This window comes from Phalaenopsis equestris, unplaced genomic scaffold (assembly GCF_001263595.1).
Source record: "Phalaenopsis equestris unplaced genomic scaffold, ASM126359v1 Scaffold000840, whole genome shotgun sequence".
In the NCBI taxonomy this organism is placed as follows: Eukaryota; Viridiplantae; Streptophyta; class Magnoliopsida; order Asparagales; family Orchidaceae; genus Phalaenopsis; species Phalaenopsis equestris.
This window is the reverse complement of record NW_018165280.1, coordinates 695907-712253: the sequence shown is the minus strand read 5'-3', so window position 1 is coordinate 712253 and position 16347 is coordinate 695907. Positions and strand designations below refer to the sequence as shown.

Sequence of the window (16347 nt, the reverse complement as noted above, 5' to 3'; positions counted from 1 at the left end):
GCAAATTTTTTTTCCAGGTGCATTATAAATTGTATCAACAAGTTACTTGACGATATCCCAAGATGCACTTCCATTCAAAAGATTAACTTGAGCTCATTTCTAAATACAATACCGATTGACCGGGATTATAAAAAGACAACTTAATATCTCAGCACCAAAAACATCATAAAAAAAGACTAAGGAGAATGCAAATTTGCTCGTTTAAAGAAATCTACTTTGATTCTCATCAATTACATGTTTTTAACTGTTTTAAGTAATTGATACCTGTAATAAACAAAAAAAAAAAAATTGCTAGTAAAATAATGTCATAAATATATAAGAATCACTGTCATCAAGAAATAAAAATTCCAAAAAACAAAAGAACAAGAGAATAGAAAGATAATATGAATGCCCAACTAATTCAAGAAACATTGTTTCAATTGAACTGCATTCATTTCAGTCGTAAAAGCATCAAAACCAGCAAAAGACAACCACTTCAAACATTCAAATGCTACAGTTGAAAATAGTTGATCGATACAATCAGAGAATTATAATATGGCAATAAATTCTTTTCACATAAAAACTCGCAAAATTAAAATTAAAACAAGAAAATCATAATCAATACAACATAAGAAATACTTACCTCTAAGCAAAATAGTATCATGTTCGTAAATGCACGTCAAAATGTATCAACTCAAATAGCCGTGAACCAAATAATCCTCCTCAATCATAATGTTAGCCGCGAGTATAGTTTGCACATCATTCAAAGAAAGATTGTTGAAAGAAACTAACCCGAAATTATTCAAAATTGCCCAAAACCGCATTTAAAGGCTTCAACAAGCTTCAAAAGTGTCAAAATTGAATTCAAAACATCAAAATGAAATCTGCAAATTTTAAAGTATCTAAATAAACGAACTTGAGTCTGATAGTCCACCAACAACTGCGACCAGTGTTTGAGTTAGTGTGTTTTGGCATTTTATTTTTTTCTCCATTTTCTATTATTTTTTTATGAGAAGTCTTTTTCAAAATAAAGATAAACTAAGCAGCTTAAGAATCTCACATCCATGAACAAGCCCGTTAACTGCTATCAAGCTAACAGCAATGTCTTCTTTGAAATACTTTAAACATTTGTCAAAAAGATGTTACCAGATAAATTTGTCAGCTATACGAGTAAAGAGCAAACTACTCTAAATTCCTGACTAAAATGAAATCAAAGTCATAATGTTCTGAAACAATAAAAGTTGGAAACATGTCTGTTTTGAGCTAAATCAAAACCTGTTTAAGGGAGAGAATTAGGTATTTTTAGAAATTTCCCCTTATTTTATCAACTGAAAGACTTTAGCAGTTCTGTAACCAAACAAAAATAAAAAATTTCTTATTCAAGATGCTTAGAAGAGATTATGCACATGCTTAAGAACACAATAACTTGAATTTTATAATGACAGATAACATTAAAAAAATAGGGGCAATTACATACAGACCACCTGAAACTTGCTATTTACAAATCAACCACCCTCTTTCATCACATATCAAAATTCATGGTAAAACCGCGAACCATATTTTTCATTCTTATCAAATTCTCAAGAGTTTGATTGTGACATGTGTAAATACATTGATTTGCTAGTTCAAAAAAATCACCTGGTTGGTTAATTTGTCAATATCAATCTTTAGGGTGGTTTGTATGTAATTATCTCTAAAAAATATTAAGAAATGAAATGTACCTTAGTGTTGGAACCTTGGAATCAATCAATTCTCAAATTACTCTCCTAAAGCACAAGTGAGCTTATGAATTCCATAACCGCAACTACTATGATTTTGTTGAAATTCCAGCTCACGGTTTTCCCTGCATAATAAACCAAAAAATAACATCTTCTTCATTGTATTTTCATCATGATGTGTTCTCCCAATTTAATGAGTTTCCAAAGTGATGATAGGAACTTCCCTTTTTCTTCAGCAATAGAATTAAAAAAAAAATGATTTTGCCCCCAAAACGATGTAATAGATATTTTAATGCACAGCTCACTACCACAGTATACTTACAACTCCTCCAAAATCAATAACAAAACTAATTTCAAAAGTTAGAAGCTTTTCACCCACATGAATATTGTTTCAAGTACATTGATTCCCTATAGGACCCAATTCCTTCGTAAAAATTGGCAATGGAAAAATCTCCTTTGCGTTGTCCCTTTTCCTCAACATTATGTCCATTGAAGGTCTCATCCAACATAACCATGGAGCACATAGCCTTCACCCATTCCTGTAACCCACCCAAAGCATCTCTTTCTCTAACCTTTTTTAAACGCTTAATTGCTTCCTTCGAAGCTCCCCTCTTAAGCATAATAATACCAAGAGACCTGAAAATTGCATCATCAGGCTTTATACCTTTAGCCAACATTTGTTGAAATGTTTTTAGAGCTTCCTTCATTCGTCCATCCGCAGCATAAAAACCAATCAAATTATTGTAGCTAAGCGCATCAGAAATGAAACCTAAATCATGCATCTCTTGAGCAACTTTATAAGCTTCATCAAATCTCCCCATTTTCTTATATAGGCATAACATCATCGCGTATGAGAACTCATTTGTTTCTCCACTGAGTTTTAAGTAATGGAAGGTTTCCTCAGCTTCCTCAACCATTGCATTGTCACAGTAAAGATGAATCATACAATTTGAAGAGTACTGGTGAGGACCTCCCGCACAAGACTTCGCTAACTCATAGATCTCTTCCGCTTCTCGTAGAAATCCAATCTTTGTGTAAAGTTTGATTAATGAATTGCAGATGATGGAGTTAGGAACCAAACCAACACTCTTCATCAATTCAAGATAAGTAACAGCCTCCTGAGCACTCCCAACTTCAGCAAAAGCATTTATCAAAACGGAGAAGATGATAATATCAGGCTGCAAACCAAACTTAATCATTTCTTTAAACAAATCTTCCGCCTTTCTGACTTCGCCAAGTTTAGTAAAGCTACTTATCACCATAGAATAAGGTACGCAGTCCCTTACCAGGTCAGCCTCCTGCATTCTTCTTACAAAAATTGCTGCTTTGTGTGGAAGTTCAGCATCAGACAGCAACTGTATAATGGAGCCATAGGTACATTTATCTGGCAATATACCATAATCATCCATAATGTTAAATAAGTCACAAGCTTTATCATATTCTTTCCTTACACCATATGCTTTAATCATCACATTGAACACAACCACACTAAGCTTTCTTCTCTCTGCACAGGAGGAGAATGCCTTTTCAGAAAGAAACACCATTCCCAGCTCTCCAAAGGCATCAATATTAGCAGCAAAGCATTCTGAGCTCATCTTATCAAGGAATTTTTCAAACCAAGTCCAAGATTGTTCAAGTTTTCCTAGTTTTACATACATTCTAGTCAAAGCAGTTTGGGTGTATTCATCAATCTCAAGCTCATTGATCTCCATTTCCATGACAAGGGATTCAACCTCCTCAACCATGCACCTTACAGATAATGCATAAAGAAGCGTTCTGTAACTCACTATATCTGGAACCAGATCAGCCTCCTTCATCTTTTTGAAATAATCAATTGCTTGAGCAATATTGTCATGTTTCACATACAATGAAATGAGTATGTTATACGTTCTTGTATCAGGATAGCACCGCACCTCTTCCATCATTTTCACCAAAGAAAGAACTTCTTCGAACCTTTCATGGCTTCCGCATATATGAATCATTGTATTGAATGTAACAGTGTCAGGAACAATACCTTGGCTTAGCATCTGAGCAAATGTGTCTGAAGCTTCTCTAAGAAGACCTGCCTTCCCATAAGTATCAATCAGTGTGTTATATGTGTATAAGCCATAACTATTCTGGGCTTGAGTAGCATAACCCATGGCCATTGACCACCTCTTGAAGAAATCTTCCGCCCTGCAGAACTCCCCGGCCTTCTTGTAGGCTTGAACAACAGTCCCCATTGTCACCTCATCCGGTTTCACCCCTTGCTTGTACATCTCACCAAGCCACATTAGGGCTTCTCTTTTCAGACCGCCTCTGCTATAAGCATTAATCAATGTTCCATAAGTTGCATTGGTGGGTATGATTCCTTCACACTGCATCTCGTTCCAGAGAGACCACAAGAGACTCCATTTTTGGGCCATGCCAAGGGATCGAAGCACGATGTTGTAGTGGATCACATTGAGCTCATAGCAACCCTTACTTTTAAACCAGTTGAATATTTCCCATGCCCTTTGCCAATTAGTTTGTTCCTTGAGGATTATAGTTCTCTCCTTGTTGTTAAGGTTCCGTTCCCATGGCTTCAAAGCCTCGTCAATATCCTTCACATCTTCTAAGGCCTGTAATATCGAGGGAATGCAACCTCCATAGGAAGAGAATTTCGCCGGACACTTTGCTTCGATCTTGTCCAACAAACTTGAACCAGCAAGATTCAATTTTGAGCTAACCCCATTATTTTGATTAGATTCCCTAGACAGATTTACCACAAAGTGTTGCTTCTTTGATTTCTTAGAAGTAAAATCGATAGAAAGCACTTGCCGGGACTCCGATAAACACTTGGCACCGTCGAGTTGCAGGGAGGGGAGATTACAGCAGCACTTGTAGGAGTATAACATATCCAATTCAGTATTAATTGGTACTCTCAAGAGAGCCCTGCGACGAAGAAGAAAAGCTCAGAGTATTATTCAAAGCGCTAAGCGCCAAGAGGAGTAAAAAAAAAAAATTTTTTTTTTTCTGAGACAGATAGGGGGCTTAGATTTCCATATTGCAGGTTGAAATCAGAGAAAATTACATCAAGGCCTCACCTCTCCGGGGGACGACGCTGATTTTAAACTTTAAGAACCCTTCACATAACCTCTCCGGACTACTAGTCTCCGACCTCCGCGCCGCTGGGACCGCCGACCTCTGGGATCAGATTTATGATGCTTCAATCTCTGAAGAGAAAAACCGTATTTTAATCTTCACTTACAAGTAAAAACACAATTTTTAATCGCATTCTGAGGTCCTACGGTAATGAGATTGAAAATGCTTTTTTTACTGATGATGATAGTGCCTTTCTTGTTACAGATGCTTCTTTGTTACTGATTCTGATAGTGCTTCATTTATAGCCTTATTCAAGGCTTTTCAGATACTTAAGATTAAAAATTCATTTATACTGATTCTGATTCAATTCATCATATCCAATTCATTTATACTGATTCTGATAGTGCTTCTTTTGGTTTAAGATAATGTTATTTTTTTTCTCATATTCTTTTTGCTATTATTATAGATGCATTTCCTATTTTGGTTGTTAATAATGATAAGATTCACTCATTTGATTTATGATGATAATAATCTTATATTTTAGAGAGCTAGTAGTAACATTATGTCTGATTTAACTAATTTAATTAATATATTTAGCAAAGTCATTTATAACATCTCTATTACTAATTTTGCTACTTATCTTTGGAACAATGTTGACGCCTATTCTCATAAAGTTGTATATTTTTCTTTATATGAGGCTATACTTGCTTGGTTTAAGAGTTTCTCTTTAAGACTTGCTTTTCATACTTACAAAGATTTTTCATAAAGGCTTAAAAACTTGTGATATTTTTTGTTCAAGGGATTACTATCAACAATTATTGTGTTATTTATCTCAAGGGCATAAAAACTCATAATTACATTTTCTTTGAATAACATTTCTCTCGTGCTCTTCTTAATAGTTTTGTTCCTAAGAGTTGCTTTTTTATTGCTTCGAATAATTTTTATCAAGTTTTATACCATTCAGATAATATTTATTGTAAAATTCATAAGAGAGTTCATCTTTCTTATACACAAGCTATCACTTAATACATTAAGTTTGAAAAGAACCCTAAAATTATCAAGAACCATTTTAACTCTATTTATTTTATCATGAAAATATTATATATAAAAAATGTGACAGTATGAATCTTGAGAAAATCCAACGGACTAAGAGACATGAAGGGATCAGGGAGGGCCTACAAAAGGAAGATCAAAACTCCCATCACCAAAAAATCTGAGGATCAGATTGACCAAGTAGATCAGTTGGATCGGAACCTGAAATCAACCAGACGTTATAGACTTGACAGAAGACATTAGTCCAATTCTCGCACTAACATCGTCAGTCACCTCACAAGAACCTCAAAGGCTTTTCATCAACAGACTGAGAGTTTTTATCACGATATACTCCACAAACACCCCAAAGGACCTTTTACCAATGGGTGAGCTACCTATCGAATTATGGTAATTTACCCTCTGTCCAATAGTCTAGCCTCATATTGGTGACAGGAGCTCCTCATATAGGGGTTGATAGCCAACAGTCAGACCAAAGCAATCAACTAGTGGAACCAAGAAGACCAACATGAGTCTGACCAAATCAAAGATCATCAAGTGCAGACAAGTAACCCAACTCAATGCACTCGAATAAACGAGCCTTGCCAAACCAAGGCTCGTTGATCTCAGCTGACCGAGCAATAGGATAGCCAAACCATAAACTCACTTATGCAAATACCTAAAATGCATTGTAACGCTCCCATCAAGCAAGGGTAAGTCTCTAATTATATACACTGTATCTCCTCTCTCATATAAATAAGGGGATCATTATTTTCAGTAAAGTCTAATCAATCAAAAATCCATTTTATTTTCCATTATTGCGCACTCTATTCCTTCTCTCTCTCTCTCTCTTCCCCCCTGCTTTACGCTCAAAATTCTAATTCAATAAGTATATATTTGATGATTGTTTATAAAAGCACAAACTGAAAAATTCAAAGAAAATATCCCTTATCATATTAAGGAGATATACCATACCTAACCTTCTTATGGGTTGCAACAGCCTTTTTTGGTTGTTTCTACCAATTGGTTGTCTCTTTTTGTTGCTAGTCATCTGTTATATTGAAAATTAACCAATTTTTTTTGTTTATATATCTCTCGAATATAAATTTGTTTGTGAATTACGCTTAAGGAATATAACATGAGATGAAAGTAGAAAATTAGATGAAGAGATCCTATAGTGGAGCTTCAATCTTTCGAATGAAAAGTAAAAATCGTGTAACCTTCTTCATTAAATGCTACCTCTATTTATGGAGGATTTAGTATAATATTGATATAACGTTTTTGCTCTGATCTGAATGGGGTTTACCGAGTATTTTTTACAACTCATCATCTGGTCGTTTTTGGCTCGGTTTACTCGACTTATTATGTGATCTTTTTGAAGGGGATCTTCTGTCATCATACTTTATCGTTATGGACCATTGGATCCCTGTGAGATCAGCAATATACCTTTTTGGTGTACAATACATAGCAAATTATAAGGCCAATAAACTGAACTTCTTAGAGCAACTGTTCCATAAAGAAATAGAGGCAGGCTGCACCCAAAAAACTTGTTTACATTACATTGCGGTTGGTACGAATGCAACAATAAAGAGCTTAGCTTACGCTTTCCTGCCGCGTTGTAGATCTTTGATCTTGTTTGTTTTTTTTTTGGATCGCATAATATAATTGTAAATATTGCAGCAGCTATGTGGAGATACACTCCTAGCAACAAATAACTTTTTTTTTCTTTTGGGATCGACAAACAGATAGATAGATCTTATAGCCTAAATGCCATGAGAATAATTTACATGTGTTTTTAATAATGTTTATATATTCAATTATCTAATCTCTAAATTTTTATATTAGATGATAGCCATTAATATACATGCATAAAAATATGTATTTTACTTTTATGTGTTTCATGTTCTTTAAATATTAAAGAGTTATAAAAATGTATATGCAAAAGAATTTAGTTTTGATAGGTTTCCATCATCTTTCACAAATCCCGAGGCATGATGTAGAATGTCGAGATAATTTTATAAATAATAAAAATTCAAAGTTCAATTAGAAATCATCCAGAACTTTAATTTTAGGAAACTTAAAATCAAACTGACTGGCTAGATGAGACAGACCAGATGACACTAATGTTAGCTCAATCTAAGTCAAATCGAGCCGAGATCGAGCCGTTAGACTATTTTTTAAAAGCTTCTAATGTCTAATTGGAATGTCAGATGAAATCTAAATCATACAAGCTTATAGTCGAATTGAGTGTTTCAACAAGACAAACCTAAAGAGTTAAAAATTAATCAATTTAAACATTATTAAGACACTTAAATGTCCATAGAATGTCGTCAGCACTAGAAAATCTCTACGGGTTGTCCGATGAATAGTTCAGATTTATTCCTTATTTGCAGGGATGTCTCTACCAGATTACAAATAGAGTTGTGTCCCCCCTTTAAGACTGGCCCTAGTGCTTCAAACAGAGGAAGATCGAAGGTTGGAGGAGAATGAGTTAATCCCACATCTTCTACACTAAAGGTCCAGTGAACTCCATCAATCACCGTCAAACACTGCTCGTCGATCAACTTCGACCTTCATCTACTGCCACGTGCTCCTTGTAACAAAATTTCTTACAGATTCACAACATCCACTGCAGAATCCCAACATGAGTTGCGGAACAGTGAAACACCCAATTACCAGTTTGTGGTCTAGTACACCATGCAATGACGGACCATACAGACAGCGTAGTAACACACCCCAAATATAATGCAATAACATCCCCATATAACATGCAACGACGCAACTCAAATATGGTGTGATGACGTATTCCGAAGGCGGTGTAACTAAACATACCGAATACAATGAAATGATACACCCTGCAATAATTGCATACATTCTCATTGTACTTAGAATACGATAATTTTCTCCAAATTTATGAAGCTATATACTCATTGCTCACCACTGAGGCACCCTACATGACCAACTGCGTCCTATATGATCCACAACTCATGCAACTCCCAACTCCAACATCTATGCCCTGCGGATGTTATCACAGCTCATGCAACTCATAACTTTAGCCTTCATATCCTACGAACATTATCTCAGCTCTTGAAGCTTCCAACTCCAACCTCTACGACCTATGAACATTATCTCAACTTATGTTGCTCCCAACTCTGGCCTATTTTGACTATGAGCGTTACCACGATTTATGTGGCTCCCAACTCCGACCTTTGCGACCTACAAATGTGTTAGGACTATATGACCAACTACGACTTATGTGCCCCACAACTAATGCAGCTCCCAGCTCCAATCTCTATGGCTTATGGATGTTTTCACAGCTCACCACCATGAACTACGTGGCTCATAGCTTCTGCAGTACCCTACTACGATCTTTGTAGTCAACTGACGCTCCTGAAACAATCTTCTACGCCCCCACATGACCAATTACCATGGCTTTCAACTATGACGTATATGACAACTATCACTACAACCACCATCTACCATTCAAGACAAACTATTGCCTTCATAAAAATCGATTAAGACACTTACAACCCACTATCGCTAAAAACTATATTCATTATAATTATATTATGACTATTATCGATGAACTAATGTTAAGCAACTTTGGAACTCCTTCTCTAATTCAAAAGAAAAGTTGATATATTTACTCATAATTGCATGGCTGATCATTTAGCTCTATGATTTTTTCCCCTTTTCATGATTTTTCATGTAAAAAATAGTCTATTCTTGTCACTTATCGCTTGTCACTTTAATTACTTGAATATGAGCTAAATTTTCGTGCATATAATGATACAATAATTTATTACTTTGCCGCCATCAACCTTCTTCAGGCGAACATCATATTTCAAAAGTATGCACTTAAATTTCCCTTGTTATAGGCCGCCAATGTATAAATTCATGGGTTTAATTTGGAAACGTAGGACTGACAAAATTTTGCTAAAACTATTTGTTGGATAAGAATAGCCATGTAAATAGCAAAAAATAGTCAGAATGGGTTTGATAACTATTACACTTTTTTAGATGAATGAAAAATAAATTTAATTGAATAATCATATATCGTACTTATCTTAAAAAAAATTTATTATCATACCAATTTTTATTTTATAGGATAAGAATATTTTGAGCCACATTTTCTCTTGTATAGATGTGCTTGAACTGTAATAAGTAAAGAGAACTTGCAACACAAGTGGTCGATTGTAAGATTCATGCATTGATCAATGCTGCCATGCAAAGATACCCTCCCTCTAATAAGGGAAGAGGCCATATAATACATCAATTTGTGAGGGTTTAACTCAGCCATTAGTATAATTGTATGCCAAAAATTAGTTTTTCTAGGTCCAAGCACACGTTTAGCAGGTCTCGCGGGTCTCATAAGCCCAATTATTCAAAAACACGATTTTTATTGGAGTGGCCTTTTAAGGTAACCCACCAACCTTATTCGTCGATGTACCAGCTGTCCTATACAAGTTGCGTAGATAACTTGTTAAACTGGCATGTTGGATTCTCTCAGTGAACTGATCAAAAAGATTGGCCCGACAAACCAACCTAACAGGTTGATTATTCAGACTCCTCTACTGTGCTCTCCTCGGGGCCCGTGCTCATCGAAATTGACATAACTCAAAAGTCAAGACGGACATCAAAGATTGACAAATGTGACATTATCATTTATGAGCTGACAAACATTCACGCCATAATTTTTTTCATCAAGATGCTATGTACATACTTTATAGATCACAACTTGTATGTTTATATTTTCCAAAATTTGTCTATGGGAAGGGAGAGAGATTGAGCAGGATCAACTATCTGGGTCTCTTCTAAGGGATCTCAAATTTTAACTCACACCGAATCTGTCTCATTTTTACTGCTCATTAGATCATCTTCTTTGCTCTGCCGGAAGTGGATCTAAAAGTAAAACAAATCCATTTAATTCTTCCTCCACCTTCCCACAAAAGTCCCTCCCGAGTTGTGTGAACCCACGAATAATATTAAACCTGACCTCCTAAAATGATTATAAAACAGTGGTAATTCAAAATTAATTATAAATGCTCGATCACTTTGATTTAACCACAATTTTATGTAGAGTTTTAACATACTAATTAAAGATACGGGTGAATCATAAACTATAGAATTAGTTCCAACAAATAAAAGATGCATTCATGAAAGCTATTAACTTATTAGAAACTGAACTTGTAAGTATTGCAGAAGTATTTTTTAAATGTTTTTGTCTTTTTTGGTTCAATGAATGCAGACCTGGGAGCCGCTTATCATCCTCTATCATAAAAAATGATTTTATTTTACACAAAATATCAAAAATAATAATAGTTTTTCTTTTTTGAGGTGCACATGAGCTAGCAATAAAAAAAATTATAGGGCCCGCAGCAAAAAAATAACCATAGAACTTGTATAAATTTATATGTATTGTGAAAAACGGCGGTAATAAAGCGAAAAATTTGATCGAAAAAAATCGCAATGCAGAAATCACAGCGGAAGCACGCAGATTTACGTGATTCGACAAATTATTTACGTCCACGAAACTGCAGAGTATTTTATTAGGTTGAAGATTTACACCATTAACCACATCAACTTGCAAGAGATAACTCTATTTCTCTCTTCGCTCTCTCTCTCCTCTCTTAAGCCACGTGAGAAGATGGATTTGGCAAAAGAAAACCAAAATTTATTTTCTTTCAGAAAACTGAAACAAAGAATGAAAAAAAGCCTTTTCTTCACCTTGCAAGCCTCTTCCTTGGAGGTGATACTTATGGGCTTTACCATTGGTTTATAACGAGCTAACAAGCCCATTAACGGTAACAAATAATTACCAATTGATTTGTTCGGTTGGTCCTTTCCAAAAGCAGGGGTTCCTTCCTTTGTTGTGAATAACGGGAGGCGGGAAACATCAGGAGAGGCGGGATCCTGATAAGGAAGGCACAGGAGAAACTTCATTTAGGAAAGTAATTAAACAGCCATGGATATAGGGGGACATAATTAAGAAAGAATTGACTTGGCTTCCTTAATTAACAGTGGATCAGACTTCACTAATCTCAACAATTCTCTCACTTAGAGCCGGGGCACAGACTGTACCGTCCTTTTCCTCAAACGTGATATCCTCTACTTTCCTCCACTTTTCTCCATCTCTGTAACTTAAAGCCCCAGCTTTCATGTCAGAAGACCAACTAAAGCTGCACACAACTTCAGTTTCTCAAAAGTAACACCCTTAGTTGATATATCAACGTCAACGTAGTCTTGTACCTCAAAGCTCTTTCCTGGGTTACTCATGAATCTACCTTCAACTCCCACTGCATGAGCAATATTCTGCCTCAACTGAAGGTTTTTGTCAATAAGTTCAGCCTTGTATCTTTTACTGTTATCAAGCGCAATCTTCACCCGGTACACCCACTTGTTTTGCAATTCTTTCTTCCCTTGAGTAAGTTTCTCCGGCTCTCACTTGCTCGAACTTTATCTTGCAAAATTTCTTCATAGTTTTGTGGTCCTCCGCTATTTGTTCTCACAATATCCGATTTTCCTGTCTTTCACACTCTGCCACCTTTCAAGAAACTAACTTTTTTTTGCTTTTCCATAATGCACCTCTGGCTCATGTGTCCAAGTCAGAGTAAACTTGTAGTCATATGTAGTGTGTAAGTTTTTTTACCCCGTGCCAGTACTAATGCTCTTTTAGTCATCTTCTAGGTACTATCTGAGACAATACTGAATGACCACCTCATTGAGTTGCCCAACAGAAATGACGTTTTTTCTTAATTCAGGATTGTGTCTAACTTTTTTTGCAAAGTCCATTTGCTCTTGTTAGGGAGTGCAATATCAACGTCTCCCATCCCTACAACGTCCAGAGCCTTTTTCATCAGCCAGATGTACCTTCCCAAAGTCGCCTGCAACATAATTCAGCATCAACTCCCGATGGGAAGATGAATGGAGGGAAGTCTCTGAATCCAATATCTAGTCATCAACGAAAATGTGAACTGTCAGCAATAGTGCATCTTGTATTTCTTCAATTGCAATATTAGCACTATCATTCTCCATCTTCTTATGATTGCTGCAATTCTTTTTATGTGGTCAGTCTTGCCACAATTACAGCAAGTTGCCTGCTGACTAGACCTTAATTTTGATTTTCCTTTGTTTGAGTTCTTATCTTTTGATCTCCCTCTGGAATCACTAATTAGTGTCGAACTCGAACTTAAGGTCTCGCCAGAATCTTTCCCGTGCCCCTCCTCAGCCAAAATCAAATCATGAATATCATCATATTTCAGTTTAGATTTACTTGCAGGACTGCTAACTGTCATCATCATGGCTTCCTAGCTATTTGACAATGAAGACAACAATATCAACACACACATCTCATCATCAAATCAATTTCAACATACGACAATTAATTTGTGATTGTATTAAAATCATTCAGGTGTTAAGCAACAGACACATCTTTCGTCATTTTCAAGTTGAATAATTTTTTCATCAGATGCACCTTGTTATTCGACGATGACTTTTTATACATACCTAATAAAACTGTCATGAGATCTGCAATAGTCATCTCATTGATTTTGTTGTGGGCAACCGATCTCGATGGGGTTAGTCGAACAACCCCCAGAACCTATCGATCCAACAGATTCCATTCTGTCTCATCCATATTTTTCGGTTTTTTCCCAATAACGAAAGATGAAGCTTTTTCTCACAGAAATAGTTTTTTATCTGCATCCTCCAGTAAGCAAAATCTGTATCATTGAACTTCTCGATCCCCGATATCATCACTTTGTCTCCGCCCATCGTTCTTTCTTAGATCCGAACCAAGGCTTTGATACCAGTTATTGTGAAAAACAACTACAATAAAGTGAAAACCTGATCGAGAAAAATCACAATACAGAAAACACAGCTGAAGCACACAAATTTATGTGGTTCGACAAATTGTCTACATCCACGGAGTTGCAGAGGATTTTATTAGCTTGAGAATTTACATCGCCGACCACGTCGACTTATTGTGCGCGCTCGCGCGCTCATGCGTGTGCAGTCTTGGCCTGTTGGTGGCAGGGTCACTGTAAGTCCCCTCAGGTCAAGAGCTCGATCCCACCGCGGCGCGGAGGCTCTAATATTTTAGGCACATGGCGTGTGTTTCCATCTAATTCCCAACATCTAAGTCAAGAAATAGAAGAGCTCTTTATTGGACTAAGTGTCGCATTTTAATAATATTTTTGAAATTATTATTCACATATGAACTTTGTTTTCAGGGCTCATTGACAACAAATATGAAGCGGTGAAGAAATGGTAAGCTTGCGTTGTTATTGTGTTGAGTTATGTTACACTGCGATTGATATGCAATTTCAATAACTGAAAAATCACTTATTTGAAACAAATATTAAGTCACTTTTTGATGTGGTGTGTCTAAATCAACGTGATTCCTTTTCAGCCTTTGTTGCTGATTTTCTTGTAGTTGAGCTTGTGGCGCTTGAGCATCAGTTATTCAGTTAAATTATTAATGTGCACATTGATGATAGTTTCTCATCTTTAAACAATAGTACGGATCTTATAAAACTATTTATTAAAACAAAAAATGATAACATGTATCTTTTAGTTTATGATTTATTATATTCTTTATTAAATTTATCAGTTGCTACAATTATAATTGAGAGAGTATTTTCTGCAATAAAATTTATCAAACATCAAGTGCATATCTAAATAGGTTGAACGAGTGACGACCCACTCAGTGAATGTATTTTATCTTACATTCAAAAAAAGAAATTCACTTGACTACCAATAAAGTTATTACACAATGTTATCAAACAATGTGAAATGAATTGAGTAGCTTGTAATCATTATTCAATTATATTAATGAAAATGAAATACAATGTTTCATTTTGAATTATAACATTTTTGAACTATTTTATTGATATAAAAAGTTTGCCTGTCCACAAAATGGTGGTTGATTATTTTTTCTGATTATCGTCCACACGAGTTAGTTGACTTCATCAAGATAACAACTTGACATCATATATCAGGACATGGAGAGTGGTACCTGGACAATAAACCAACAAAGCAAATTAACTAATTAGTAGTGAAGTTAAGAGCAAGATTACTTATTAGGAATGTTTGATGCTCCATACTTTAGCATGATAACATATGGAAATATCAAAAACTTCTTATGTTATGATAGGAATACTTAAAAGATGAAATATATTAAATTCTTTAGTAATCGTACCTCTTCTTGTGACAACAATCATTCTACTACAAGCGCATTCAAGGGTAGATTTTAGGTATATTCAATTCACATTGAAGAATAATAAGTAGTGTTCAAAACAAAAAAGAAAATAAAGTCGGCTACTAAAAATAATGAAATTAGTTGCATATAATACTTTTTTGGTATCTTCAAGTGTATACACAATTATTTACACGATCTAAAACGAATTAGATTTCCAAAAGCATTTGTACATAGTTTGCATTAGAAGATTCAAATTTCGACATGATATGAGATGAATAAATTAGCTAATTAAAATACATGCAAGGTATAACGCATATTCCCGTTCCTTTGAGTATACAGATCTATACACAGTTGTGTGTAAAATCTATTATTTATTAATTCACATAAGATGTGAGTGTTTGGGTTCCTCGATTGGGAACAAGATCTAACTAATGGCAGTTGAACAAGTACACAATATAGCTGGCGTTGTCTGAATATTGCAATTGAATGACTTCGTCAGGTAAGTCGTAATAGTAAATCTCGTCATCTGTGTGGTGTTTACTTTAACATGGACACCACAATTGCATGTCTTCTTCTATTCACACCAGGAACTCATATGGAATGTACAATTGTTTACATCAAATATATGTCATGTTATAACACTATGATAAGGCCCATAGGCAAGATCTAATAATCTCTAATCCATGATTTTGTTTGCTATATTATGAACCTATAACAAATAGAGGTATCATTAATGTAACTTTGAATGAGATGATCTTATTACACACATGTGATTGGAAGTATTCATTATACGTACGTATAATTTGAACAATGTTGGAAATTCTGCTTCGACCGTCTTGTTTATTAGAGACTCATCTTCCACGTCGAAGTCGTCGATAAATAACCTGCTCACAATATTATTATTTATATCTTTGAATTACTTGGTATATAATTACTAACATTCTTAATAATAAATGTCAGTATGCATTGAGTTTGGAGACTGTGAATCTTATTGTACAAATGATTGAACTTTGTCACAGTTCATCAAGACATACAATGCAAATGTTTGAATCTCTTTATTGCTTAAATATCTTGTGTCATGCTTATCGGATAGCTCATTTGATATTTGATAACGAATAATTCTGGTTGCGGAGGCATACCACATACAATTCAAACACTTTGATGATCTTGCTCAAAATAATATGGGAAGAAAGTTATTGTCTTCTGCAATAGATATCTTCACATATCAATCCATCATGATTTGTTTTATTCTTAATAATTTTTTTATTTTATTTAAAAACTTACAGCACATAAATTTTACATTGAATATGACAGTCGTTTCGTGTGAAACAAAATGTTATTTGCAATGTATGCATCAGG

The 16347-nt window shown here is 35.1% G+C and overlaps 1 protein-coding gene across 1 annotated transcript; it reads right to left on the bottom strand.

Moving 5' to 3' along the window:
* Positions 1-1592: 1592 nt before the first annotated feature.
* On the bottom strand, positions 1593-5007 carry LOC110031654 (pentatricopeptide repeat-containing protein At3g23020). The gene is made up of 2 exons (XM_020734980.1): positions 4763-5007; positions 1593-4610 (listed from the first exon to the last, which is right to left on the bottom strand). The coding sequence occupies exon 2, from the start codon at positions 4571-4573 to the stop codon at positions 2069-2071; it is 2505 nt and encodes an 834-aa protein (XP_020590639.1). The 5' UTR covers positions 4574-4610; positions 4763-5007; the 3' UTR covers positions 1593-2068.
* Between the last annotated feature and the right edge of the window lie 11340 nt (positions 5008-16347).

What these genes read in the sequence shown, in the direction of transcription:
- LOC110031654 (XM_020734980.1), bottom strand. Translation starts at nt 4,573, where the DNA reads ATGTTATACTCCTACAAGTGCTGCTGTAATCTCCCCTCCCTGCAACTC.